Below are 26,837 nucleotides of genomic sequence, written 5' to 3' on the forward strand. Positions count from 1 at the left end.
CTCTTATAATTTTGTATCTGCCCAACCCGTAGACATTTACCTCTCTTTAAATTAATTCTCAGCTGTGACAGAATGTCTGCAAGGTCGCCACAGGCTCTGGAAATTGGGGAATATCGGGGAATTTTAAACACGTCAGGGAAATTGGGGAAATTTGAAAAAACACTAGAAATAATCATTTTTGTCTCGGTATGTGAAATGTTTTGTTTACTGATGTGTCTTGCACCGTCGCTGAGCACGTGCGCCTCTTCCCTACTCCCTCATTGCTGCTGCTTCTCTTCTCCCCTTCCTACCGTTCCCATCAATTCGCAGTCGGTGCTGCCGACACTTCTTGCCGCCAGCCTAGCAGCTGCCGACGAGAGGCGTGGAGGTGTGGGGAGTGGTTTGTTCGGATCTGATTCTGAGAGACTGTAGACGCAGTGGCCAGAGCTGGCAGCCCTGCATATGTGAGTTGCATCTTAGTGATTGTGTGAATGCGTGTGTGCTCTTGTTTGGCTGTGGCTGAAAATTTAGTTGTGAGAGTGTGATTGTCTTTTCTACGTGCCCGTTCTGGTTCAGCGATCGTCTTTACGGTGACTCGCTACCTATCCTCATTATTATCGATTCTCGGAGTATTCGTACGGATCGAGCACCGTGGCCTCATTTCGTCGACGCGCTGTCTGTGACTCTGAATAGCTGGCCACACGAGTGGATTTCCGTGACGACCTAAAACTGCAGGCCGTTTCTGCGAGTATCTGTAATGTGTCTGGCCTGCCGTTCAGTTTCCACTAATGTGCAGGCCCTGCCTGTCTGATCTAGTCCCACTGATCTGCCTGCAGGCCGGATCTGCTTGTGTGTGGTGCGATGCAGCAGATTTTCACGGTTTATCCTCGGACCCAGGTTTGCGGTGCTCCTCAGCAGACCAGAGGCCGTGGGCAATGGATTTCAGGAATTGTGACTGTCTCACTACAAGTGCGTTGCACAGTGTGGCATTTTATAGACATTTTATTTGTTCTAGTACATTTTGGCACTTCAAAAGTAGTTTATATATCAGAAAAATTGTGTTGGTTGCTGGCAGCTTGTGCACTATGTACTCATGTATTTGTCAAAAGAAAAGTCACATAATACTCACTAGACATGGCCTGCACCTCAACAGGTATGGGAAGGGGAGGTTGGCAAAGCTTATACGTGACAGCATAGGTGGGGTTGGTGGGATCACTCGTGGGAAAATTCCTGCAGTAGTGGGTGTTAGAGCTGCACCTTTTTTAGATTGAAGTCAGCTGATAGGTATTCCTGCTTAAGGGAAGTTTCTCTAACAAGGGAATCACTTTTGACAAAGCTTAGGTATCCGAGTAATAAGGGAATTAGTATATTTCATCAAAATATACAAGGTATTAGAGATAAAGTTAGTGAACTGCTTATAGATGTTGACTCTGAAATTATTGGTATATCTGAACACTTCTTAAATAAGGAGATAATTCAGAGGCTTCCTTTACCAGGATACAGGTTGGCTGGCTGCTTTTCGAGGAGCTCTTTGCAGTGTGGGGGAGTAGCCATGTATGTGAAAAATGGCATCCCATTTGAGTCAATTGATGTGTCAAAGTACTGCACTGAAAATGTGTTTGAATGTTGTGCAGGTGTGGTTAAATTTAATGGAGCTAAACTTGTAACTGTTGTTATTTATAGATCCCCAGACTCCGATTTCACAACATTTTTGCTAAAGCTAGAAGAGGTTCTTGGTTCACTTTATAGGAAATACAAAAAGTTAGTTATATGTGGTGACTTCAATATTAATTGTATAAGTGATTGTGCAAGGAAGAGGATGTTGGTAGACCTCTTGAATTCATATAATCTTATGCAAACCGTATTCTTTCCAACGAGAGTGCAAGGGAACAGTACAACAACCATAGACAACATTTTTGTTCATTCCTCATTACTAGAAGGGCATTCTGTTAGCAAAAAGGTGAATGGCCTTTCAGATCATGATGCGCAAATTTTAACTTTAAAAGATTTTTATGCTGCAACATGTGTTAAATATAGTCATCAGCTGTTCAGGAAAGCTGATCCAGTTGCTGTAGAGACCTTTGTAAACCTTATAAAGGAACAAGAGTGGCAAGATGTTTATAGTGCTGATACAGTAGACGATAAATATAATGCTCTTCTCAAGACTTTTCTCATGCTCTTTGAAAGTTGCTTTCTGTTAGAACGTTTAAAACAGGGTACTAGCACAAACAGGCAGCCTGGGTGGCTGACTAGAGGGATAAGAATATCTTGTAGAACAAAGTGGCAATTACATCAAAACGTTAGAAACAGTCAAAATCTAAATGCAGCAGCCCATTACAAACAGTATTGTAAGGTGCTTAAAAATGTTATTGGGAAGGCAAAAAGTATGTGGTATGCAGATAGAATAGCTAAGTCTCAGGATAAAATTAAAACCATATGGTCAGTCGTAAAGGAAGTTGCTGGTCTGCAGAGACAGGTCGAGGATATAGAATCAGTGCGTAGTGGGAATGTCCGTGTTACTGATAAGTCAATATAATGGAAGGAAACATTCCACGTGGGAAAAATTATATATAAAAACAAAGATGAGGTGACTTACTGAACAAAAGCGCTGGCAGGTCGATAGACACACAACAAACACAAACATACACACAAAATTCAAGCTTTCGCAACAAACTGTTGCCTCATCAGTTCTCAGCCATATCTGTAACTTTTCCTTTAGGAGTGGTCGGTTTCCTGACCAATTAAAGTACTCGGTAGTGAAGCCACTTTATAAATATGTCTGCTTGTGTCTGTATGTGTGGATGGATATGTGCGTGTGTGCGAGTGTATACCTGTCCTTTTTTCCCCCTAAGGTAAGTCTTTCCACTCCCGGGATTGGAATGACTCCTTACCCTCTCCCTTAAAACCCACTTCCTTTCGTCTTCCCCTCTCCTTCCCTCTTTCCTGATGAGGCAACAGTTTGTTGCGAAAGCTTGAATTTTGTGTGTATGTTTGTGTGTCTATCGACCTGCCAGCGCTTTTGTTTGGTAAGTCACCTCATCTTTGTTTTTACTGATAAGTCACATATATGTACAGTATTTAATAATCGCTTTCTGAATATAGCAGGTGAACTAAATAGAAACCTAGTCCCAACAGGGAATCATATAGCGCTCTTAGAAAAAAGTGTTCCGAGATTGTTACCTGAAATGCTCCTCCATGATACTGACAAGAGGGAGATTGAGTTAATAATTAAATCACTAAAGACCAAGAACTCTCATGGATATGACGGGGTATCTAGCAGAATACTGAAGTATTGTTCTATGTATGTTAGCCCAGTTCTCAGCCATATCTGTAACTTTTCCTTTAGGAGTGGTCGGTTTCCTGACCGATTAAAGTACTCGGTAGTGAAGCCACTTTATAAAAAGGGAGACATTGATAATGTTGACAATTTTAGACCTATTTCTATGCCATCGGTGTTTGCTAAAGTTATCGAGAAGGTTGTATATACAAGGTTACTGGAGCATTTAAATTCACATAATTTGCTGTCAAATGTTCAGTTTGGTTTTAGAAATGGTTTAACAACAGAAAATGCTATATTCTCTTTTCTCTGTGAGGTTTTGGACGGATTAAATAAAAGGTTGCGAACGATAGGTGTTCTCTTTGATTTAATGAAGGCTTTTGACTGTGTTGACCACAAAATATTACTGCAGAAGTTGGACCATTATGGAGTAAGGGGAGTAGCTTACAATTGGTTCGCCTCTTACTTTAAGAACAGAAAGCAGAGGGTAATTCTCCGCAATATTGAGAGTGGTAGTGATGTTCAGTCCCAATGGGGCACTGTTAAGTGGGGCGTTCCCCAAGGGTCGGTGCTGGGGCCACTGCTGTTTCTTATTTATATAAATGATATGCCTTCTAGTATTACAGGTGATTCAAAAATATTTCTGTTTGCTGATGACACCAGCTTGATAGTGAAGGATCTTGTGTGTAATATTGAAACAGTAACAAATAATGTAGTTCATGAAATAAGTTCGTGGCTTGTGGAAAATAATTTGATGCTGAATCACAGTAAGACTCAGTTTTTACAGTTTCTAACTCACAATTCAACAAGAACCGATATTTTGATCAGACAGAATGGGCATATTATAAGCGAGACGGAACAGTTCAAATTCCTAGGCGTTCGGATAGATAGTAAGCTGTTGTGGAAAGCCCATGTCCAGGATCTTGTTCAGAAGCTAAATGCTGCTTTATTTACTATTAGAACAGTATCTGAAATAAGTGACAGTTCAGCACGAAAAGTAGTCTACTTAGCATATTTTCATATGCTTATGTCGTATGGTATTATTTTTTGGGGTAATTCTTCTGATTCAAAAAGGGTATTTTTTGCTCAAAAACGGGCTGTTCGAGCTATGTGTGGTGTAAGTTCGAGAACCTCTTGTCGACCCCTATTCAGAAATCTGGGAATTCTGATATTGCCCTCACAGTATATATTTTCTTTAATGTCGTTTGTTGTTAGCAATATTAGCCTATTCCCAAGAGTTAGCAGCTTTCACTCAGTTAATACTAGGCAGAAATCAAATCTGCATGTAGAATGCACTTTTCCTTGACTCTTGTGCAGAAAGGAGTGCAATATTCTGCTGCATCCATTTTCAATAAGCTACCACAAGAACTCAAAAATCTTAGCAGTAGCCCAGACTCTTTTAAGTCTAAACTGAAGAGTTTCCTCATGGCTCACTCCGTCTATTCTGTCGAGGAGCTCCTGGAAGAGCTAAAAAATTAAGCAAATTCCAGTGTTACATTGTTGATTTTCTTCATTTAAACTTACGACTTGTCACCTGAATATGTTTTTTTTTATATTTCATTTTATCTGTTTCTAATATCGTGTTATAATTTTATGTATTGACTCGTTCCATGACCATGGAGACTTCTCCTTAATTTGGTCCCACAGAACAATAAATAAATAAATAAATAATAGATGTAACACGATATCAAACATAGTAGAACCAACCTTTTATTGGCAGCCACCGACAGAGCTGGTTTACACAGTTCATCCCCATCTTACACACTTCTTTCAAGAGGCCTACTTTTTTCTGAGGTTATTTATGAAATTGGTGAAGGTATTTTAAATCTCTTTTAACTCCAAGGGAATGCGTATTTTTGTCACCAAAAATGTTTTATTTATTTGAAATAAATTAATATCAGTGGTTTTAATGAAACACGCATACCGTGTGGCTTGCTTTCTCCATCTAAAAACAGTTCATTACAAAAGATGTTGAGGTTAGTACTAAAGATTTTTGCTCACATCAGGAAATGCCATCTGCTTGCAAGGTTTTTTTTAAAGATATTTCCTAGTTTACACTATTGTTTCTTGTACCGTAGCTACAAAGACAGATTGTCAACTTACGTCTTAATTTTCACCCTTGAAATCTCAAAATTTGTCAGGGAAAATGCTAAAACTTGTCTGGAAATCAGGGAAACTTGTGGCAACCCCAGTCTGATACATCGCCATGAGTCCCTCGATCCTTACCGACCAACCGACACATTTCTTTGCGTTGTCCTGCTTCTGTAATTGTAACCTCTTCACATTTTCAACTGTGCGAATCCGAGCAAAGGAGATTGCAAAAAAGGTGACAGTTGCTAGGATATTAGGTATAAAACCTAACATCTGAGAAGAAATACGTAGTCTTAGAATCTATAAATTTCAGTACCACTTTGCGCAGTGGACAGTGACACCGTGTAGCATTAATTGTCAATTCACGAGCCTAAGTTCGAATATTCGTGCGAGTTGCTCTTTCCGTGTAGCAGAATTAGTGTAACTCCGTTTTTCTGCGCAAATCTGTTTCCAATCAGTTGCATGTCGAACAGCACCCACTCGGCAGCAGTAGTACCTGAAAAACAGCATTCGGTGAAATCAAAAAAGTGTATGAGCACTTTGCAAAGTGTCAGTTGCACCCAAATAGTACTACTTTTACTGCAACAACAAAAGTAAAGAACATTAACAGTTTGTGTTACAATCGCCCGGTAATGACGACAGTCCTGTACTGTGATCTTGACAGACCTCTTAGCCACTTGTATGCATCGTGACTAAAATGCTTGTAATGTAGTTGAGAATTCAGTTTTTTATACAGATAACCTCCTCAATTCTCATATTTACTATTGTAACTCAAAGCATTAAACTTACTAAGTATATTGTTCACTCTCAAAATTATATACAAATCAACTCGAATCAGTCTGTAGTTTGCAGTTGTAGTGTACAGAATGTAATTATAATACTACTGCGACTCCCTGTTAAGTTACAGCTGTGTGCCGGAGTGGTACATTACCTTTCATGGGCAAGTGTTCTGCCTACTGAACAATCCGAGCACGACTCACGACCTGTGCTCACAACTTTACTTCTACCAGTTCCTCATCTCCTACCTTCGAAACTTTACACAAGTTCTGTCACATTCCTCGCAGTCTCGACACTCCCTAAAGAAATGATCGTATCCAGAAATGGCTCAGCTGTTGCCTAAAACGTAGTTTCTGCAATGAATTTTGACTCTACTGTGGAGTGTACACTGATAAGCAACTTCCTGGCAGGTTCGAGTCTTGGTCAGCCACACACTTTTAATCTGCCATTAGATTTCAAATTGGTGCACACTGTGCTTGAGGTTGAAAATTCATTCAGAGCAACAAAACCACACAAACTGAAAAAAGAAAAAATAACAAATGACAATAAATTAAAAGCACATTTTGGTCTTGCTGAAACTTTCTCGGCAGCAACAGTACTTAAATACCAAATTACATAAAACTGCAATAACAGTCCAACACGTTTTCATTAAACAGTCTCAGAATAATTAATTATGTTGAAAGGCTCATCTCTACTTACTTTTTAAAGAAAAATTCATTTATGTATTGTTAATAAGAAACAGTGATACACGTTAACTCTAAGAACAATAATGCGAAAGAGAGATCGTGTTTTATTATAGTTTACTTGACCTGTCTCATATATGAAATTTTTCAACATAAGAAAAAGCAGATACATATGGCTAAATTGACAGTGAAATTAGTCTATTCTTAGTACACATATACAGAAACAATTATTGCTACACATGATCTTTGTCTTGTCATGACAACTGTATCACCACTGGAATTAGTTCACAGTGGACAACTGGCAGATTCTGCATCTGATATACCCATGACGCACATAATCACAGGTGATTGTCAATAAAAACAAATAAGATAGTTAGAATTTTGTTTAAAAATAAAAGTATAAAATTTGTAGCTGATGTTGTTGTTTGTGCCTGTTACTTATAATTGACTTTGTAGAAGGTTTTTGTAAAATAAGTACAAAAATGAAAGAAAAAACTTTAGTAGACAGTCTCCAAAAATTTGTGCTATGCACAAAGGAAAATAAAAACTGTATTTGAATTTCAGGTCCATCTCTAGTGGCCTCATTGTCGACAGTAGGTTAAATGCTAATCTCCCTTGCTTCTTTTGTTTGACTACTACTACTACTACTACTACTACTACTAGTAGTAGTAGTAGTGTTCCAGCAGTAATTGTTCCTATTCATTAAAATGCTTATCATTATACAGTCTAATTTTGGAAGTATAAGTATCTCAAGTGCTATCAACATTTAATATGGTTCAGCGTTCCTTTACCTTTTATTCTTGACAGTTGTGCCTTTATGTGCTTGTTGGACTTCTGATCCATCTGTTTTAGCATTGCTATTAAGAACTGTTACACCACATTTTTAATCTGTACCAGATAACTTGTGAGATATCAATTGCATTAATGTGTATTTTCTTCACAAAACTTACATAGACTTGTTAAGTCAAACCTACTCAGTTCAATAAGCCGTGTCCAAAATGGCTCGGAAAGAATGATGGAGATTATAATGTCTCCTTGTCTAACAACCTTCAGTCGTTTCAACCTACGCTTTGGTTTTCAGCACTTTTATTCTCACATTGCAGCCCCCCACCTCCCCCCCCCCCTCCCCCCCTCACCCCCCCTCCCCCCCTCCCCCCCCCCCCCCCCCCCACACACACACACACACACACATGCACAGGAGTTGTGTCGCGTCACTGGCTGCCTCCACAGGCACAACAGTTGCCAATGCGCGTGGTTCTGATGCAGAATCGTGTCTTTCTCAACTCACAATGAAGTATTGACAAATCTATATTTGTTCATGATAGGAGGTCACATGTTATGACAGGTCGGTGTAGCAAGCACGTTATTATAAATGTTTCCATAGAAATAAAGTGGTGATGGCTAATAACTTGTAGTTCGCATATTTCTGTACTTCGTGGACCCGATGCCCACAATAATCCTGACAAATACCCAGGGAGACCCTCAGCCAAGATACAGACCTCATAAATGCCTTGTTGTTGTTGTTGTGGTCTTCAGTCCTGAGACTGGTTTCATGCAGCTCTCCATGCTACTCTATCCTGTGCAAGCTGCTTCATCTCCCAGTACCTACTGCAGCCTACATCCTTCTGAATCTGCTTAGTGTATTCATCTCTTGGTCTCCCTCTACGATTTTTACCCTCCACACTGCCCTCCAATACTAAATTGGTGATCCCTCGATGTCTCAGAACATGTCCTACCAACCGATCCCTTCTTCTAGTCAAGTTGTGCCATAAGCTCCTCTTCTCCCCAATTCTATTCAATACCTCCTCATTAGTTATGTCATCTACCCATCTAATCTTCAGCATTCTTCTGTAGCACCACATTTCGAAAGCTTCTATTCTCTTCTTGTCCAAACTATTTGTTGTCCATGTTTCACTTCTATACATGGCTACACTCCATACAAATACTTTCAGAAACGACTTCCTGACACTTAAATCTACACTCGATGTTAACAAATTTTTTCTTCTTCAGAAACGCTTTCCTTGCCATTGCCAGTCTACATTTTATATCCTCTCTACTTCGACCATCATCAGTTATTTTGCTCCCCAAATAGTAAAACTCCTTCACTATTTAAAGTGTCTTATTTCCTGATCTAATTCTCTCAGCATCACCCAACTTATTTCGACTACATTCCATTATCCTCATTTTGCTTTTGTTGATGTTCATCTTATACTATCCTTTCAAGACACTGTCCATTCTGTTCAACTGCTCTCCCAAGTCCTTTGCTGTCTCTGACAGAATTACAATGTCATCAGGAACCTCAAAGTTTTTATTTCTTCTCCATGGATGCCTTATAAAGGTGAAATTACTACTATTAATGATCCTTCCTTGCCATCAACATCAGAACCACTGGTTTTGAAAGTTAACATTTGTGCTGATATGCCCCCCCACCCCACCCTATTTTTGTGCTTGTGTTTGTTATTGTATGGTTTTCCTATCTGTTCACTTCTGGTTTCGCACGGGACAGCGCTTCGATTGTGGGTGCTAAAATAGACTGCCACAGTGTGTTGACAAATTCTCTGTCCTGCCAGTCGGAGATACTATTCAGGAGTGAACTGTCGACATATTGCTATTCCACAGGGTCTCGAGGCACTGCAACTCGGAGAACTGTAAGAGCGGCAGGACCGAGCGGGAGGCGATGCGTATCTTCCGCAGTGCCCGAAACCTGCGTAAAGTACACATGTGGTGCGCCGTCAGCCCCCACGTCATCGACGTGCTCTGCGACAAAGGCCGGAGACTCGCAGATCTCCACCTGCACGTCGCCCAGAAGCTCGGCTATTCGGTAAGTGTTACATTCTTTTTATTAAAAGATGGGAAATCCGGGATTGAGTAATGACAAGATTGCTATTGATAGATTGCTATTCACCGTATAACGGAGATGCTGAGTCTCAGATAAAACAAAAAGTGCTGAACAAGTAAACTTACAGCTGAAAGGCCTCCTTCTGGATTACACACACACACACACACACACACACACACACACACACACACACACACACACCGCACATGCACGCACGCAAATAGAACTCACATACATGCCCACTGTCTCAGGATGCCGAGGCCAGATTGTGAGCAACTGCGTGTAATGGGAGAAACAATCTGGGTAGAGGGGGTGAGGATGAGACTGGATGGGAGGGATAGCACGTAGAGGTGGGGGACACTAAAGTGCTGCTTGTGGGAACATACAGGAATGAGGAGGGGAGATGGTAGGGCAGCTAGGTGCAGCCGGGGTGTTAGACAGAGAGCGGGGAGTTGGGGAGAGGGGGGTGCGGGAAAGGAGAGAAGTAAAAGGACTGTGGGTGCATTGGTGGAATAGAAGGATGTGTAGTGCTGGAGTGGGGACAGAGAATAGGATAGGTGGGTTAAAGACAATTATCGACAGAGGTTGTGGTGAGGAGAGTTACGAGAACATAGGATATATTGCGAGAGTTCCCAGCTGTGCAGTTCAGAAAAAGCTGGTGGTGGTAGGAAGGAACCAAGTGGCACAGGCTGTGAAGCAGTCATTAAAATGAAGAATGTCGTGTCGGACAGCACGCTCGGCAACTCTGTACCACCTCTACAAAAGCCTCCGAACCTCCCACACGTCGCCTCATAGCTGATAAACCCTGCCTTGCTAATGTTGTACTTTTACCCCACCCTCAAAAACTCCCTTCCACCACCGTCCGGAATTCAGAACCTAAATAGACCCGAAACACAGTCGTGATCTTTCCTCCGAAAGACTTAGCCCCAGAAAGTCCTTTCTGAAGGACTTACCTCTTGCCTGGTTCCAAAAAAGTCCTGCTGGACTTTTTAAGGAACTTCTCTCCTTCTCCTGGTCTCTGCAGTGGAAAAAATTGTTTGCTACCGACCCTACCCACCAGACTCGACCAAAGACTAATGTCGGACCTGGCCGACTCAGTTCCCTCCCATTGCCCCCAACTCACCCCCTGTTAACTTCCCAGAATTTCTTAAGCTCAGACCTCGCCTCACCGTCATTCCCCAAATCCCTCGACGTGTAAACTAACTTTCCATCTGGAGAAAGAACTCAATCCACCATGTAAAAACTGATCCTGACCTTGCAAGCCTACCTGCTGACAAAGGCTCCACCACTGTGGCTCTGAACTGCAAGGATTACGTGGCAGAAGGGCTCCACCAGCTGTCTGATTTGTCCATCCACAAACCGTGCCACATTGACCCTGTTCTAGAAATCTAGCAGGGTCTCCAGACTCTCCTAAAATCTTGCACAACCTCTCCCCAGAGTCTCAGTCTCTCTCTCTCTCTCTCTCTCTCTCTCTCTCCCTCTCCCTCCCCCTCCCCCTCCCTCCCTCCCTTCCTCCCTCCCTCCCTCCCTCCTCCTCCTGCTCCTCCTCCTCCCTCCTCCTCCTCCTCCTCCTCCGACCCCCCCCCCCCCCCCACCACTCCCCCACTCACTGCACTCCTACTTTCTATATGCTCCACGAACTGAACCACCCACTGTTACTGTGCCCCCACTGAGAGAATCTCTGCTGTTGTAGACCAACACCCTCAGCCTATTACTTACAACCTACACTCCTATCTTAAAGACACCGACCATTTTCTCCTCAGACTCTCCACAGTTCCTTTACTGCACGGTGCCTGCTCGTCACTATTGGTGCCCCCTCCCATTACACTAACATTCCCGATGCCCAAAGCGTAGCCAATACTGAATGCTACACCTGAAAAATTCCAGATCTACAACCTCCTTCCTGTCACCCTGACCGACTTTCATCTGGTACTCCTCAACCCGACAAGCCACCTTCCTCGATATTGTCCTCCACCTCGAGCGCTGCTACTTCGGCACCTCTAACCACACGGAACTTACCGGCCACGAGCAGTACCTCCACTTAGGCACAGCTGACACCCGTTCCGTACAGAGAAACCCCTGTCCCCTTTGAACAGCCCAGCCACTCCCGGCCGTCGCATCTGTAGTGACGAGCAGTGCCTCCCGCTGACGCCTTCACGGACCGACCTCGTGCAGAAACAGATATCCCGTGCCTTATTTCTCCGGTCAGCCGCCACCTTCCGGAGTCCCACTGTCCGACCGCAGAGGACCGTTCCTCTCGTGACTCGGTGCTGCCCACGACCGGAGCAACTGAATCGCATTCTCTGCCGGTGTTTCGGCTACCTCTCGCCGTGCCCCGAGCTGAGGAACATCTTGCCCACTATCCCTCCCAAGCTGGTATTCCGCTGTCCACCGAATGTACGCGATATCCTCGTCCGTCCCTAGATGGCCTCTGCTCCCTACCCTACGCCTCTAGCTCGTATCTGTGTAAAAAAAAAACGAGATGTGAGACCTGTTCCGTATGTTCTTCCATCACCATCTATGTACTGAGATGGTGGCGCCGCGTATAGACGTACTACTTGACAGATCCGCGGAAAATTAGAGTTTTTAAATCCTGTGTGTGTAAAATGTAGTAAGAAGGTGAGAAATGGTGTTAAATTATGCCCACGGTCCCAAAAATGGATCCGTCGACAATGTTTAAATACTTTAGAAGAAAGAAATGCGACTTGCGACTGTGGGAATGTGCACTGTAGTTATCGTGATTTATTGTTTTTGTGAAAGGAATATCGAGAAGGCTGTGTGACTGCTTCATTAAAATACGATCTTGTCAGCCAAACTGTACGTACAAAGCTTGAAAAAGTGATAGGAGTCAATTCAGAGTGTAGTGACACTTTTGTAAATGGGCCAAATGATAACTTCATATGGCCTAAAAAGTTCCCTCGTGTTAACCGTAACGAGAAAAACTTCAGTCTCCCAGTGGCAAAAAACCTGTGACGAGTCTAAAAGATGTGAAAATAGCGAAAGAAACAAAGTACTTTCACCAAATGCAGAGTTTAAAAACCAGTCGAGTACGAAGTCTTGTAATAATGAGCGAGGAAGTACCGGTACTATAATTTTCAGTGAACATACGTACTGTGAGATCGTGACGAACACAAGTAAGAAGAACAAAGAAGATATTTACATGCTCTCAGACAGTCATGGAGAGGGCTTAGCTGGTATCATGTGTAACACGCAAACTGTGTTTAAAGTTAGTGGAATGACAAAACCAGGGGCTCCCTTGAGTGAAATTCTAAAACACTGTGAGCATTTTTTGGAGCCCGGAAGAAACTGTTTAATAATTGGGGGTGCTAATGACGTTTATAGGAATGAGGGTAAACTTCCCACAAGAGCACTAAGAAGCACTCTACAGAAAATTACAAATGTGAACTTCTATACTGCAAGTATACCACAAAGACACAATCTGATGTAAAAATCTTGTGTCAACAAAGAAATCGCTGTTACTAATAGAAAATTTGAAAAAATATGCCGAAGCTTCCCAAATGCCACACATGTGAATGTACCGTCTTCAGAAAGAAGTCATTTTACCAGCTACACAGAAATAAACTTGGAAAAGCATTCATTAGTCGAGAAATACTTAATGCAGTGTTAGCAGTTGAAGACAAGAATATCCGTACCATACCACTACCACCACCCATCACAGCAACTGAAATTCTCTAACATAAAAATGAAACTAATTCACCGGCAACAGATCCAGCACTAGAATCTTCACTTGCCACAAAAGTAGCTGAGGCAAATAAAGCCTCCACAACAGCTCCAACAGTATCAGAAACAGCTACAGACTATACAGCAGCATCACTAGCAAGAAATGTGCTTACGGCCAGCGAGTCGCATCAAAGTTGCGACACATACAGAAGAAAGAAAGACGAGATGCACGAAACCTCTGTCCCTAAAGGATTTTTGGTACCCAGCCTCAATATGAAGAAACCGTTGACACTGGACAATACAAGGAAGAGGTCCTCTCAACCAAGTTGCAACATCTTAAAATTACTTAGCCTTAATATACAGTGTCTCAAAAATAAAATTCTAGATCTCGAGATTGAGGCCAGTGAATATTGTGTTGACTGCATTTGTAATCAAGAGCACTGGTGCAAAAATTATGAATTAGAATACATTAATATTTCCCCATATACCTTGGTTGATCATTTTTATAGGAAGGAAGCCAAGAATGGGGGTGTCTGCATTTATGTAAAATCAGATATTAAAGTGAAAAACAGACCCGAAGCTGAACTCCTGAGCATAGAAAAACATTTTGAGGCAACAGCAGTGCAAATGAGTGTAAAAAATAGGAAAATAACAGTCATGTCAGTGTATAGATCACCATGTGATGACCCAGAATTTTTTTAAGTAGACTCAAGAACTGCTGAGCTTCTTACATGATGAGAAGACATCAGTAATTGTATGTGGGGACTTTAATGTCAATATGTTGGTAGGTAGTTCATTTAAAATTAAATTCCTCAATATTTCACATAGTTTCAACCTATATTCTAACATAAACAGTCCTACAAGGGTAACAAACACTTCAAAAAAGTTTCATAGATAATATAATTTCAAATATAGAAAGCCCAGATACAGAAGTTTTGAATATTGACCTAGGAATATCTGATCATAATGCACTTATTATTAAAGTGCTCACAGTTCCAATACATACAAAAACACTACATCACATGTATAAGAGAATTTTCTCTCCCGAAAACTGCAACCAGTTTGGTATCACACTGACTAACCAATCTAGGGCAGAAGTATTGTCACAAACTGATACAGATGCTCTCTCTCTTTTCATGACAGATTTTTAGATGTGCTTTTCAAAAAGATTAGTTAAAATCAACTCATCTAGCCATACACACACAAATTCTTGGTTCACGTCCGGCATTAAAAACTCTTCCAAGACTATGAAAAGACTAAACACTGAAATGAAAACCAATACCGACATTACTTTAAAAAAAATATGTTAGTAACTACAAAAAGGCATATAGAAGGATAATTAATCTAGCAAAAGTATTAAGTAATGATAGACTAATAAGGAAGTCAGACAATAAATCAAGGACCACATGGGAAATTGTTAAAAGAGAAATAGGAAAAAGCTCTAAAGACCAGGATATTGTACTTAAATCTAGTGATAACATTGAAATAAAGAAGGAAGTCTTGCCCAATTACATTAACAACTACTTTCTAAGTGTACCTGACAAATTAAGCAAGAGCCTTACCAAACAACAGCACCAAAAGTAGTCAGTAGCATGATAAGAAGTCCCACTAATACATATGAAATATTGAAAGTAATTAACAGTATGAAATCTAAAATGTCTGCAGGACTGGATGAAGTGTCAGTGACAATAATAGAAAAAGTCGGCTCACAAATCTTGGAACCACTGGTAGATATTGTCAATTTATCATTCAGTGAAGGTGAGTTCCCCAAAAGGCTGAAAATTTCTAAGGTTAAACCATTATTCAAAAATGAGGATACGCATAAGATAGTGGCCCCCTATTATTCCTAATCTATATAAATGACATTGAAAGGCCGAACAGATCATCAAAAATTATGTTATTTGCAGATGATACAAGCATAATTATAAGTGATGACAGCAAATCCTTATTCAGTACAGCTGAAAAAGTTGTGAAGAGGGTGCAACAGTGGTTTTATGTAATAAGACAGACAGAAAGTCTGCTGTACAAAATTTTTGGGCATGTACATTGATCAACACTTGAGCTGGAAAGCCCGTGTCACATACATATCCAAACAAATTCAGTTCAGCATGTTTTGCACTGAGAATAACTTCCAGAGTTTGCAGTGCAGAGTGTACAAGATTAGTGTATATGGCGTATTTCGATTCTATTATATCCTATGGAATAACATTGTGGGTGCAACTAAATGTCGCTTGAGAGAGGTTTTTAAATTACAGAAAAGGGCCATTAGAATTATTACACACAGCTCTCCACAAACACACTGCAATCCCTTGTTCATGCCGCTAAACATACTTACAGTACCATCTTTGCACATATTAAAAAGCATACTGCATACAAGAACACACTCGAGTAGTTTACGTGTAAATTCAGATCTTCATGACTACAATACACATATCTGTAAGAATCTGCATGTAGAAAGAACAAGGAAAACAAAAACTCAAAAACATGTGAGCCACTGTGGATTAAATTACGGTGAGGCAAGGTTCGAGCTTAAGAAATTCTGGGAAGTTAACAGGGGGTGCTCTATAATGCTCTGCCACACTGCATCAGGGGAACAGAAGATGAAGGAAAATTTAAGTCGGAATTAAAAAAGTATCTGCTAAATAAATGTTTTTATAGCATAGAGGAATATTTTGAATCCTTAAGTCACTAACTGATAGTTGTATTGTCAATATCATGTTGTTCTCATTGTCAATTCCATGTCTCCTTTATACTCTTTTAACTCTAAATTATGTGCAATATGTTTTCGAAAATGTACTAAATATATATAAATTCATCACATATGGTACATGTTAAAGGAGCATATTTTAATTTTCAACATATTATACAGTGTTAATTTTATGTGTTTGATAGAAATTTGTAATAGTCTGCTGTGCATATCCTGGACAGTATTATGACATTTCCTATATCATGTAAATGATGCAAAGAATGATAATAAATGAAATTCCGGTCACAAGCATTACCTAATCCCATCGAAGGCAGGGCTACCTGTGAAACCGATCGTGCGATTTATGAGCTAAGTCGCAACCACTGTGCTGCTTTCTAAGTAGGCACGACAACTGTCAGGCTGTCTGTGTGCACGAACCACTAGCGGCAAACTGTGGCCGAGAAACGGCTGGACCCCACAGTTGCTGAGTAGGCTGCTCTTCAGGACATTCTCCATTTTAATTACTGCTTCACTGCTTGTGCCATCTGGATCTTTCCTAACATGTGTCCTTCCTAACAGTACCAGTTTCTCTGAATTTTGCAGGTGGTAACTCTCCCTGCAATACATCCCGAGTACCAATAACCCTCCCAGGCTGAAGCTTCATTAGTTATTGTCCATTGTCCTTCACCCACCTGTCCCCTTCCTCATTACCCCTCAGCACTGCACTTCTTCCTTTTCCACTCTCCTTTCCCACCCCCTGCCCCTTCTCTAATCTACCGACTGCACCTAGTTGCCCTCCCCTCTCCCCACTCTAGTACCTCCCGCTGTGGAAGTCGAACACGCACCAGAATAAATGGACGTGGTCAGCCCGTATAGGGCTCCATGTCTGCGGCGGCTATTCCGCGCAGCGACTCTCGCGCAGCAAGGGTACCACCGCAGACAGCGGCCAATAGCCGCTCTCTCCGGTTTCGTATACAGGTACCCGCTCTGCCCTAGTCCGGCCAGTCTGGTACTCGCTCTGGATTTCGTTTCTCTCTCGGCAGTACTGCGTTCTGGTCATTGCTCATTGTTGACATTTGCCTGGCTCTGGTTCTGAGTGGATTTACTGTCGGTGTTTGGTGTTGTGGTTTCTACAAGCCCCCATTGTTTATCTCTTCCTCGTTGCGTCGGTCATAGTCGGTCGTGGTCGGTTGTTGTCGGTTGTCGTTGGTCTGTCGTCCGACTCGTCCTCGTGTTTACCCGGTGTTGCGTGCTCCACCGCCGGCGGCTTCCCCACCTGGCAGCTCCGATCTGCAGCCGAAGGCGTTCCTGCAGTTGGTTTTGGTTACTACACCCAGCCTGTCCCTTATGCTCCCACAAGCAGGACTCTACCGTCCCCCACTTCTATCCTGCCATCCCTTCCCATTCCTTCCCCCAGCTTACTCCCACCACCCAGATTTTCTCCCATCTTGCACAGCAGTAGCTTGCACCCTGGCCCGAGCAGCTCGAGACGGCGGTCGCGTGCGAGTGAGTTGCGTGCGGGTGCGTGGGATGGATAAGTGTGGGAGTTGTGGGTGTACTTCAGAAGGGGTCAGTGAACTGGCACCCACCAAGTCTTGTTTGCTCAGACTGTTAGCTTTCTCTTCACCTTTCCATCACTTTTCCTGTGCTTGCAAATACTCACATTGGGTATTAGGAGCCGAAATAACCAGCTTGGCATTGCTTCTGTATAAATAGGTTGCAGTGTTGTTTTGTGGATGAAACAGTTTCTGGTTGGCTTATTAGAGATATCTGTGGCATTGTTTTTTGCTTGCTTTAATTGAAACTGCTGAAATCAGTATCACTAAATGGCTGACACGATAATGGTCCCCATTGCAGATTGGCTGCATAATAGCCTACAGGGGCAACAAACAATTGATTTTCGGTACTTCATATAATTACTGTCTGACCTTAAAAGAAAATGCTGTCATAATATACCCATTGAGAGGTATAATCCTAAGTCAAAGATTTAATGTAATAAAACAAGTATTACAGTTCAAAATTGTGCACATCTTGAGGCTGCATAACACACAGCACACACATTACCCAGACTGTATACTTACACACACACACACACACACACACACACACACACACACACACACGCACACAAAATAATGAAAGGAAAAAATTTCATCACTTATCACATTTTCACTGTTCATGCAGTGAAACATCCACATCAGGCATTACTCTATTACTTCTTCACTACTAACTCTATTTTCAACATGTTTTGCAGACAGTATCCACACATAGCACAGATAGATTAGGAGATATGGTTGTTGATGTCTTCAGTCTGAAGATTGGTTTGATGCAGCTCTTCACACTACAGTTATTCTGTCCTGTGCAGGCTCCGTCATTTCGAAATAACTGCAATATACAGGGTGTACATAAAGCCCAAAAACACTTCAAATAATTTATTGCACAAGAACTAAACATTGTACAGGTATCATACATATGTAATTTTGAAGAGAAAACCTGAAAGTTTTTTTCACATATACCGCCACAGCATAGTTGGGTAATTTGCCGATAGTTGGCACTAGTCGCAAATGTGGTGAGTTCAGGTGCAGAGCGAGCTTTCTTTGTGTCGGAGTTCGACAAAAACGAGTGTGCTACAGCTGTTCGACAGATGTTTAGAACCGAGTACAGTAAGAAGCCACCGACAAGGAAGGCTATTTACCGCTGGCACAGCAAATTCGTTAAGACGGATTTCTCATGCCCGGCAAGACGAACGGATGTCCCAGTGTGGGTGAAGTGAATGTGGAGCACATGCGAGGGACATTCGTAAGCAGTCCAAAGAAATTGGTAGGTCACGCATCCCGTGAACTCGAAATGGCTCCGATGACAGTGCGGAAAGTCCTGCGACAGAAGCTGTCTGTGAAACTGTTCAAATTGGAGTTAGTGCAGAAGCTCAATGGCGACAACAAAGATGAGCATTTTGAGTTTTGTTCACAGTTGCAACAACTGAATGAGAATGCGGATGGCATTGTTGATCGCTAAATTTTTAGCGGTGAAGCTACTTTTCACACTGATGGGAAAGTGAACAGGCGTAACTGTCGAATCTGGGCTACAAAGCATCCACACAAATGCATTGAATTTGAGCGTGATTCCCCAAAGGTAAGTGTTTTTTTGTGCCTCGTCATGTCGAAAACTGTACGGGTGATTCTTCTGGTCGAGAGCACTGTCACTGGACATTCCTACCCGGACATGTTGCAGCGATGGCTGATGCCTCGAATGCAATCGGACTTTCCGTTCATTTTTCAGCAGGACGGGGCTCCACCCCATTTTCATCATGAAGTTCGTGGGTACCCGAACACGGAGCTATCGCATTGATGGATCGGTCGTGCTACAGAAGGGGACAGCTGTTTCACGAAATGGCATCCCTGATCGCCAGATCTCACTCCGTGTGACTTTTTTGTGTGGGGACCATTAAAGACCTGGTGTATGTACCTCCGTTATCACGTGATGTAGCAGAGCTCTGGGAGAGAATACGGGAAGCGACTGCCACAGTCGACTATGCCGTGCTGGGACGGGTACGGCAAGAATTTGATAACCACTCGTGGTTTGCACATCGAATTTTTGTACAAAAAACTTTCATAGTTTCTCTTCAAAATGCAATATGTATGACATCTGTACAATGTTTAGTTCTTGCACAATAAATAATTGAAAGTATTCCTGGACTTTATGTACACTCTGTATGTCCCTTTGACATCTACACAATTACTATGCAATTCACAATTAAGTGCCTGGCAGAGAGTTCATAGATCCACACTTAGGCTACCACTCTACCGTTCCACTCTTGAAGAGCGTGCAGGAATAACAAACCTAAATCTTTCTGTGTGAACTCTGCTTTCTCTTATTTTATTATGATTTTACCCCCAGTAGTTCCCTCCAGTAATAAACTGGTAAGTGCTTGATTTTTCAGAATGTGTCCTGTCAACCATTGAGCTCTTTTAGTCAAGTTATGCCACAGATTTCTTTTTTCCCCAGTTCTGTTCAGTACCTTTTCATTAATTATATGATCTATCCGTCTAATCTTTGGCAATCTTCTGTAGCACCACATTTCAACTTCCTGACACTTATATCCATGTTTCATGTCAACAAATTTCTCTTCTTAAAAAACTCTGTTCCTGCTATTACCAGTCTACAGTTTATATCCTCTCTACTTAAGCCCTCATCAGCAAAACTCATCTATTACTTTTAGTGTCTCATTTCTGAATCTAATTCCCTCGGCATCCCCTGATTTAATTTGACTACATTCCATTACCTTTGTTTTACTTTGTATCCTATTTTCTCTTTATAAGACACTATCCACTCAGTTCAACTGCTCTTCCAAGTTCTTTGTTGCCTGACAGAATTACAATGTTGTCGGCAAGCCTCAAAGTTTTTATTTCTTCTCTCTGAACTTTAATTCCTACTCCAATTTTTTCTGTAGTTTTGTTTACTGATCATTCAGTGTAGAGACTGAATAACATCGGGGATAGGCTAAAACCCTGTCTCACTCCCTTCCTTTTCGTGCCCCTCAACTCGTAACTGCCACCTGGTGTCTGTACAAGTTGTATACAACCTTTTGGTCCTGACACGTTACATGTGCTACCTTCGGAACTAAAGATTGTATCCCACTTAACATTGTCAAAAGCTGTCTGCAACCCTACAAAATCTATAAGAGTAAGCTTGCCTTTCTTTAATCTATCTCCTAAGGTAAGTCATAGGGTCAGTATTGCCTCGGGTGTCCCTACATTTCTCTGAAATCCAAAAATATGTTCCCCGAGGTTGAGTGCTACCAGTTTTTTGATTCACCTGAAAAGAATTTGTGCTATTATTTTGGAACCAGAACTTATGAAACTGTTAGTTTGGTAATATTCAGACCTGTCAGCATTTGATTTCTTTGGAATAGGAATTATGATATTCATCTTCAAGTCTGAGGGTACTTTACCTGTCTCATATATCTTACATACCAGGATATCATTAGTTCAGAGGGAATGTTGTCTATTCTAGGGGCCTCGTTTCGACTCTCGCAGTATCGTATGGTATCTCCCATCTCGTCTTCATCTGTATCCTCTTGCTTTACCATAATATTGCCTTCAAGTTCATTTCCCTTGTGTACACCTTTTGCATACTCCCTCCACCAGTCACCTTTCCCTTCTTGCTTAGGACTGGTTTTCCATCTGGCCTCTTGTTATTTGTACAGGTGCTTTCCTTTTCTGAAAATGTCTCTCTAACTTTCCTTCAGGTGGTATCTATCTTTCACTGGGTTATATATACTTCTGTATCCTATGTCTTCAAACCACTCCTGCTTAGCCATTTTGGATTTTTTGTTAATCTCATTTTTTAGATGTGTGTACTCCCCTTCAACTGCTTCATTTGCTGGATTTTTATATTTTCTCCTTTCGTCAACTGAATTAAACATATCTTGTGATATCCAGGGAGATATTTAATCGTAAGCACTGAGACGTTTGAAAGACTGCATTTTGCTTAAAACAGCAAAAAGTTATCCGAATAATACTCCTCCAGTGTTTGATGAATAGGATGGCCATTGACTTTCAGCACACTTCAAACATAATTTCAAACCTTTACTAAACCTTTTCTTGTTCACATGCTGAACATTAACACATTAACTCATATGTAATCACACATTTAATGCTGTTTTTGTATGTGATAGTTTGTTTCTTAAAATAATGTTGGTCAAGTGTTGCATTGGTATCATATTACAGCTTAAAACAACTAAAAAAAAAAAAAAAACATTAAATAAGCCATAATGGACCTAAATGAACCTTTTGGGTAGTAAGCATTTTTTACTGAAAAACTCCTTCTGAACTGAGGAAACTCCACTAATGTATTTCCATTCTGATCCATTGAGCTTTTGCCCAGTAACTACTTTGTCTCAATGTATATATGATTACTGGGGTGGCACATAGTCAATTAACAACAAGGAAGAAGAGTAGAGTTCAGTTGTTCTGAAATGTAGGCCATTCAGAGTGTTTCCTGGGATCAAAAAAGACACACGGTGGTGTGAGCAGCTGTGACATCGACAATACGAACTGACTCGGGAGTCATCAGAAGGGAGGACACCTGTTAGCTGATGGGAAGTCAGTTTGGTGAGCGTGGATGATGCGGGTGCTTTCCTCTCGTTCACCGCAGTTACTGACTTCCTCTGTGGCCATCTGTTTAGCTGCTGTGCAACTTCTGTTGCTGGAAATTGGTCAGGTGCTTCAGAAGAGGCAGAAAGCATCTGTTTGAACGACCATTAATAGTGCTTCTTTTGTTTCAGTGTATCCCACTCCTTAGCTCAGAAGTGTTACTGTACTACAGGAAGTGTGCGGTTGCAGACGGTGAAGAACTCGGTCGAGCAGTGCTCCGGGATACACGTGCTGACGGCACCCGACGAGCTGCTGAAGACCGAGAAATTTTCAGAGGCGGTGTCGCGTCTGCAGTACCTCCGTGTGCTGTGTCTGCAAGAGAGATACGTGGGGACGACTTGCGTCCTGCGTCCTTGTGTGCTGAGACCTTTGGGTGACGGGTGCCCCCGACTGGTCGAGATTGACTTCGGACGTATGTCTGTCGATACGGATGATCTGAAGTACTTTCTGAATGCCAAGAAGAACACCCTAAAGTGCTTACAAATAAAGTGGTCGGTGGATGGAACGAGGTGAGTACTATTACCTCTCCTCGTACGAATGTCTAACTTTTACTCGAGCCAACTTTTGCTTGACGAATACTGTTCTCGTATGTTCGGTATTTTTCACACTATGTAAAAGACATTTGGCATATTTCACCGTTACATATACATAGGGACACGAGATACAAAATGTTAAGGAGACATCTAATTATTGTTACAGTGCTTTTAAGCTAGGTCTAGTTCAGTAAACATATCTATGTCTTCAAACATCTTCTGTCACGTTTATTACGTAATTACTTTCACTCGTAGCTAATAGTGCCGCTGTATTTAACAGTTGTGCCCAGTTCAGTTCTGTGTGATTCGGTAGTACCCGGCAGACCTGTCTCACTCGCACATTTTGGGTTTCTCAGTTTTTTTCACATTAGTCTGTAGATGGGGCTTCGTAGTGAAATTAATGGGTAGACTGTGTCATTTCAGAATGGGGACTTATAATTTAACATATGCCACTGTCGATTGATTGCGTATGCACAGCCGGTGGAAGAGGAAGTTTTTGAAATGTTTATCCCTCAGGGCACAATTCTGGGCCCATTACTTTCCCATTTACATCAGCAATATTCTGTCATCTTTTACTTCTCTTCTACTTTTTGCTGCGCAGTAGCAACAGTATGAGAAACTTGGCAACTCGTATGTGAGGGGACTGTGCATGCTACTGTGCAAGCTTGTAGTGGAACATATGTTTTGGTACTATGTAATTTTATTGTGAAACATTTGGCAAAAATGGCTTTCTACTGCAGCTCGCATATGAAAGTGTGACCGTGTGAATGTCATGCTAAACTCCCGAAAATAAATACAGTAAACCACTGTGTTTACATTCTCACATTTTACATTTTCTTGCTTTTTATATTCATTTTTGTCATTACAATCAGGAGTCACATTCTCTGAATTCAGTACTTTCCTGTCGTCACTGATTCTGTGTTACGACATTTCCCGCACCTTTAAGTTTTCTTTGACATTATCACAACATTTGACTTTGTTTTTCGTGCAGATATCTGCAAAAAGTGCATTGTATTCCTACTCAAAGTCAACCTCGGAACAAAGCAGAAAATGGAGACTATACACAAAGTTAATAATCGTGTCAGACAGCGTTAGCATAGTAAGTGAGATTTTCATTGTCATCATGTTTGGCCACAGCCACCTGTTTATAGGTACGCAGTATTTGGAAGGGTGGGAAAGCACGCTGAGGCACTTCCCGAATGATGATCGTGACCTGACAGTATTGACTGTAGTAGCAGCCTTCCTTCTGCTCATTGTCTTGTATTACCACAGCTTTGATTTAATTTCAGTCATTTATACAAACAAGACATCACTCTATAACGAGCTTTCACGAATTGTTGTTACTTCAGTGTAAAATACATGAATCCGTACGAGGCACGCAGTCTTATGTCGGTACAACTTAGTGTAAGACGTAAATATTCCTCCTCGAGATGCTCCATAATGTTGCAATTTCCGTCCTCTTCCTCGCCCAGGATGTTCCTGAACCGTGTGATCTCCTTGTCGACAACAAGCTGTATGATTTTGTGTCTGTTGTTCTCCATTTATTTGTGTCTGTTGTTCTCCATTTATTAAAGACTCCCAACATTAATGTTTCAACCAATATTGTGTTACAAGTTTTATTTACCATAGGTTTATAATGATTACCAGTAATAAGTTTGACAGTAGAATTAAAATGCTCTTTTAATGTGGTTTAACAAAAGAATACAACAAATTGCTGTTAGAAAGAAGCAAAAACAATTATTTCAGTTTTTTTTTTAAATAGGCAAAATTTAGATTGTTATGGTTTCTGATTTTGAACAATATAAAGAGAATGACAGTAAGATAAATTTATTCATTTTTTACTTGGTTTGTTTCCAATGCTTTCCTGTATTTTGCACTTTCCTGCAACTTACACTTTGTGTGTGTGCTGTGTGTGTGTGTGTGTGTGTGTGTGTGTGTGTGTTATTCCACTGAAAAGTGAAAGCAGGGGTTTAACTGTATGTCAAGAGCTGGTCCCAGCACTTGGATGTAAAAATTCAGTATACTACAGTTCAGTTACACACTTCAGAGTCCCTTTACCTGTGATACATTAACTGTTGTCCACAATTAACCATTATCAGGAACCACTGTGGCCTGGACTGTCATTGTTTCATTGTTATGCACACACAAAAATAACTCCCTGTGGAATATGCACTCAAAATTTAAAAAAAATACAGTATAGAATTTTCTGTAGATAGTGTTCAGTGAGCACATGTATTTGCAGTGATGGTTGATAACGCTGACACATGGGGCAACAGTATCTGAACAAAGTAAACCTCACACTTAGGCAAGAGAGGGGGGGGGGGGGGGGGGGAAGAGAAGAAAACCATAAACACCTTTTGTTCATGCATTCATGTCAGCACAAGTGCATATTTCATATCTTGTAATGATACATTGAACTCACAAAAATGAAATTAAATTATGTAGATAAATACCGATACACGATGATGGTTGTGATATAACTGTATAATAATAGTGGTAGTAGTAGTAGTAGTAGTAGTAGTAGTAGCAGCAGCAGCAGCAGCAGCAGCAGAAGCAATGACGCTTGGTATTGGTTATTATCCTGTAGTGAGGAACAGATTTGAGGCAGAGATACGAGCTTCACACTGAAACACAAAGTTCACTGCAAATGCTGCATTCTCAGATTAAGATTTGTAAAGTTGCATAGTGGTGAACTCACAAACTGATCAGGGCCTAACTGAACTACAAAAATCAGTTGGGTTGGCGCTTCACGTGCCTAGGTTATCCTCTCGGTATCGCCTGTCCGCGAGTGCCCGGCATTCGATCGCGCACCTACTCGTATTCGGAGCTAGTGCGGCGCATCTCTTCCACTGTGGCTTGTCAGTCTGTGCCTCATACACGACAGTCATTCTAAAGGACTACACTTGCCAAAATACAGGGTTATTCAAAGATGAGTGGCATATTTCTGGGATTAATCTTTTACATACTATAAAGGATAGAAATGCAACTCCAGACAGAGAAAAGTGGAAACTTTTGAGCAGTTGACATAGAAGTTCAATTAAAGGTGCAGTGCTGCTGTTGCTCATTCGTAGGAAAATGGAGACACCACGGAGGCATTTGTTTTCTGTGCTGCAATTAGCAAAATCGGAGTCCACTGTTAGTGTGAAATGTGTATTTTGATAACAATTTGACAGAGAGCTGCCTGCCAGTAAACAAATGTACGAGTGCCACTGAAAATCACAGAAAATTGGCGCATCTGCAAATGGAAAAGTGAGGGTCATCCTTAAACATAGAGTGAAGATGTCAAAGGTATCTGCGCAACTTACAAAAGGCGCCCTAGGAAATCCGTGACACGAGTGAACAATAAACTTAAAACCTTTCAACTCGAGATATGGTGAGTTCGGAAACTGACTCCATCAGAAATCATACACACTGGAATTGTTGCAAGCATTGCATCTGATGACCACACCAAAAGGTAAGAATTTTGCACAGGAATTCTAGAAGAAATGGAGGTGCACATTTTTTCTGAGCTATTATATTTTTTGTATGAACACACTTTTCATCTTTCTGGTACAGTTAATTGGCATAGAGCTAGATTTAGATTTTGGGAGAGCAAAACTCCTATGGTAGTAGCTCAGCACAAATGAGACATCCTTTCGTCTTTCCCTCTCCTTCCCTCTTTCCTGATGAAGCAACCGTTGGTTGCAAAAGCTAGAATTTTGTGTGTATGTTTGTGTGTGTTTGTGTATCTATCGACGTGCTAGCGCTTTCGTTTGGTAAGTCTCATCATCTTGGTTTTTAGATATATTTTTCCCATGTGGAATGTTTCCCTCTATTTTATATACATATATAAAAACAAAGATGATGAGACTTACCAAATGAAAGTGCTGGCAGGTCGACACACACACAAACATACACACAAAATTCAAGCTTTCGAAACAAACTGTTGCCTCATCAGGAAAGAGGGAAGGAGAGGGAAAGACGAAAGGATGTGGTTTTTAAGGGAGAGGGTAAGGAGTCATTCCAATCCCGGGAGCGGAAAGACTTACCTTAGGGGTGAAAAAAGGACAGGTATACACTCGCGCGCACAAACACACATATCCATCCGCATATACACAGACACAAGCAGACATTTGTAAAGGCAAAGAGTTTGGGCA

The 26,837-nt window shown here is 41.4% G+C and overlaps 1 protein-coding gene across 16 annotated transcripts in view; it reads left to right on the plus strand.

Annotated features, from left to right (window-relative positions):
• The window catches only part of LOC126424950 (uncharacterized), a 311,907-nt gene that overhangs the window by 54,077 nt on the left and 230,993 nt on the right, over positions 1–26,837 (plus strand). For 11 of the 16 annotated variants that reach the window (XM_050087818.1, XM_050087820.1, XM_050087810.1 and 8 more), the window contains exons 3-4: positions 9,427–9,628; positions 22,358–22,677. The exons of 4 other annotated variants lie outside the window; for them this stretch is intronic. In XM_050087818.1, the coding sequence (XP_049943775.1) occupies positions 9,427–9,628; positions 22,358–22,677 (522 nt within the window). The remainder of the gene's footprint in view (positions 1–9,426; positions 9,629–22,357; positions 22,678–26,837) is intronic. One more of the 16 variants, XM_050087814.1, reaches the window with a different exon arrangement.

This window comes from Schistocerca serialis, chromosome 10, assembly GCF_023864345.2.
Source record: "Schistocerca serialis cubense isolate TAMUIC-IGC-003099 chromosome 10, iqSchSeri2.2, whole genome shotgun sequence".
In the NCBI taxonomy this organism is placed as follows: Eukaryota; Metazoa; Arthropoda; class Insecta; order Orthoptera; family Acrididae; genus Schistocerca; species Schistocerca serialis.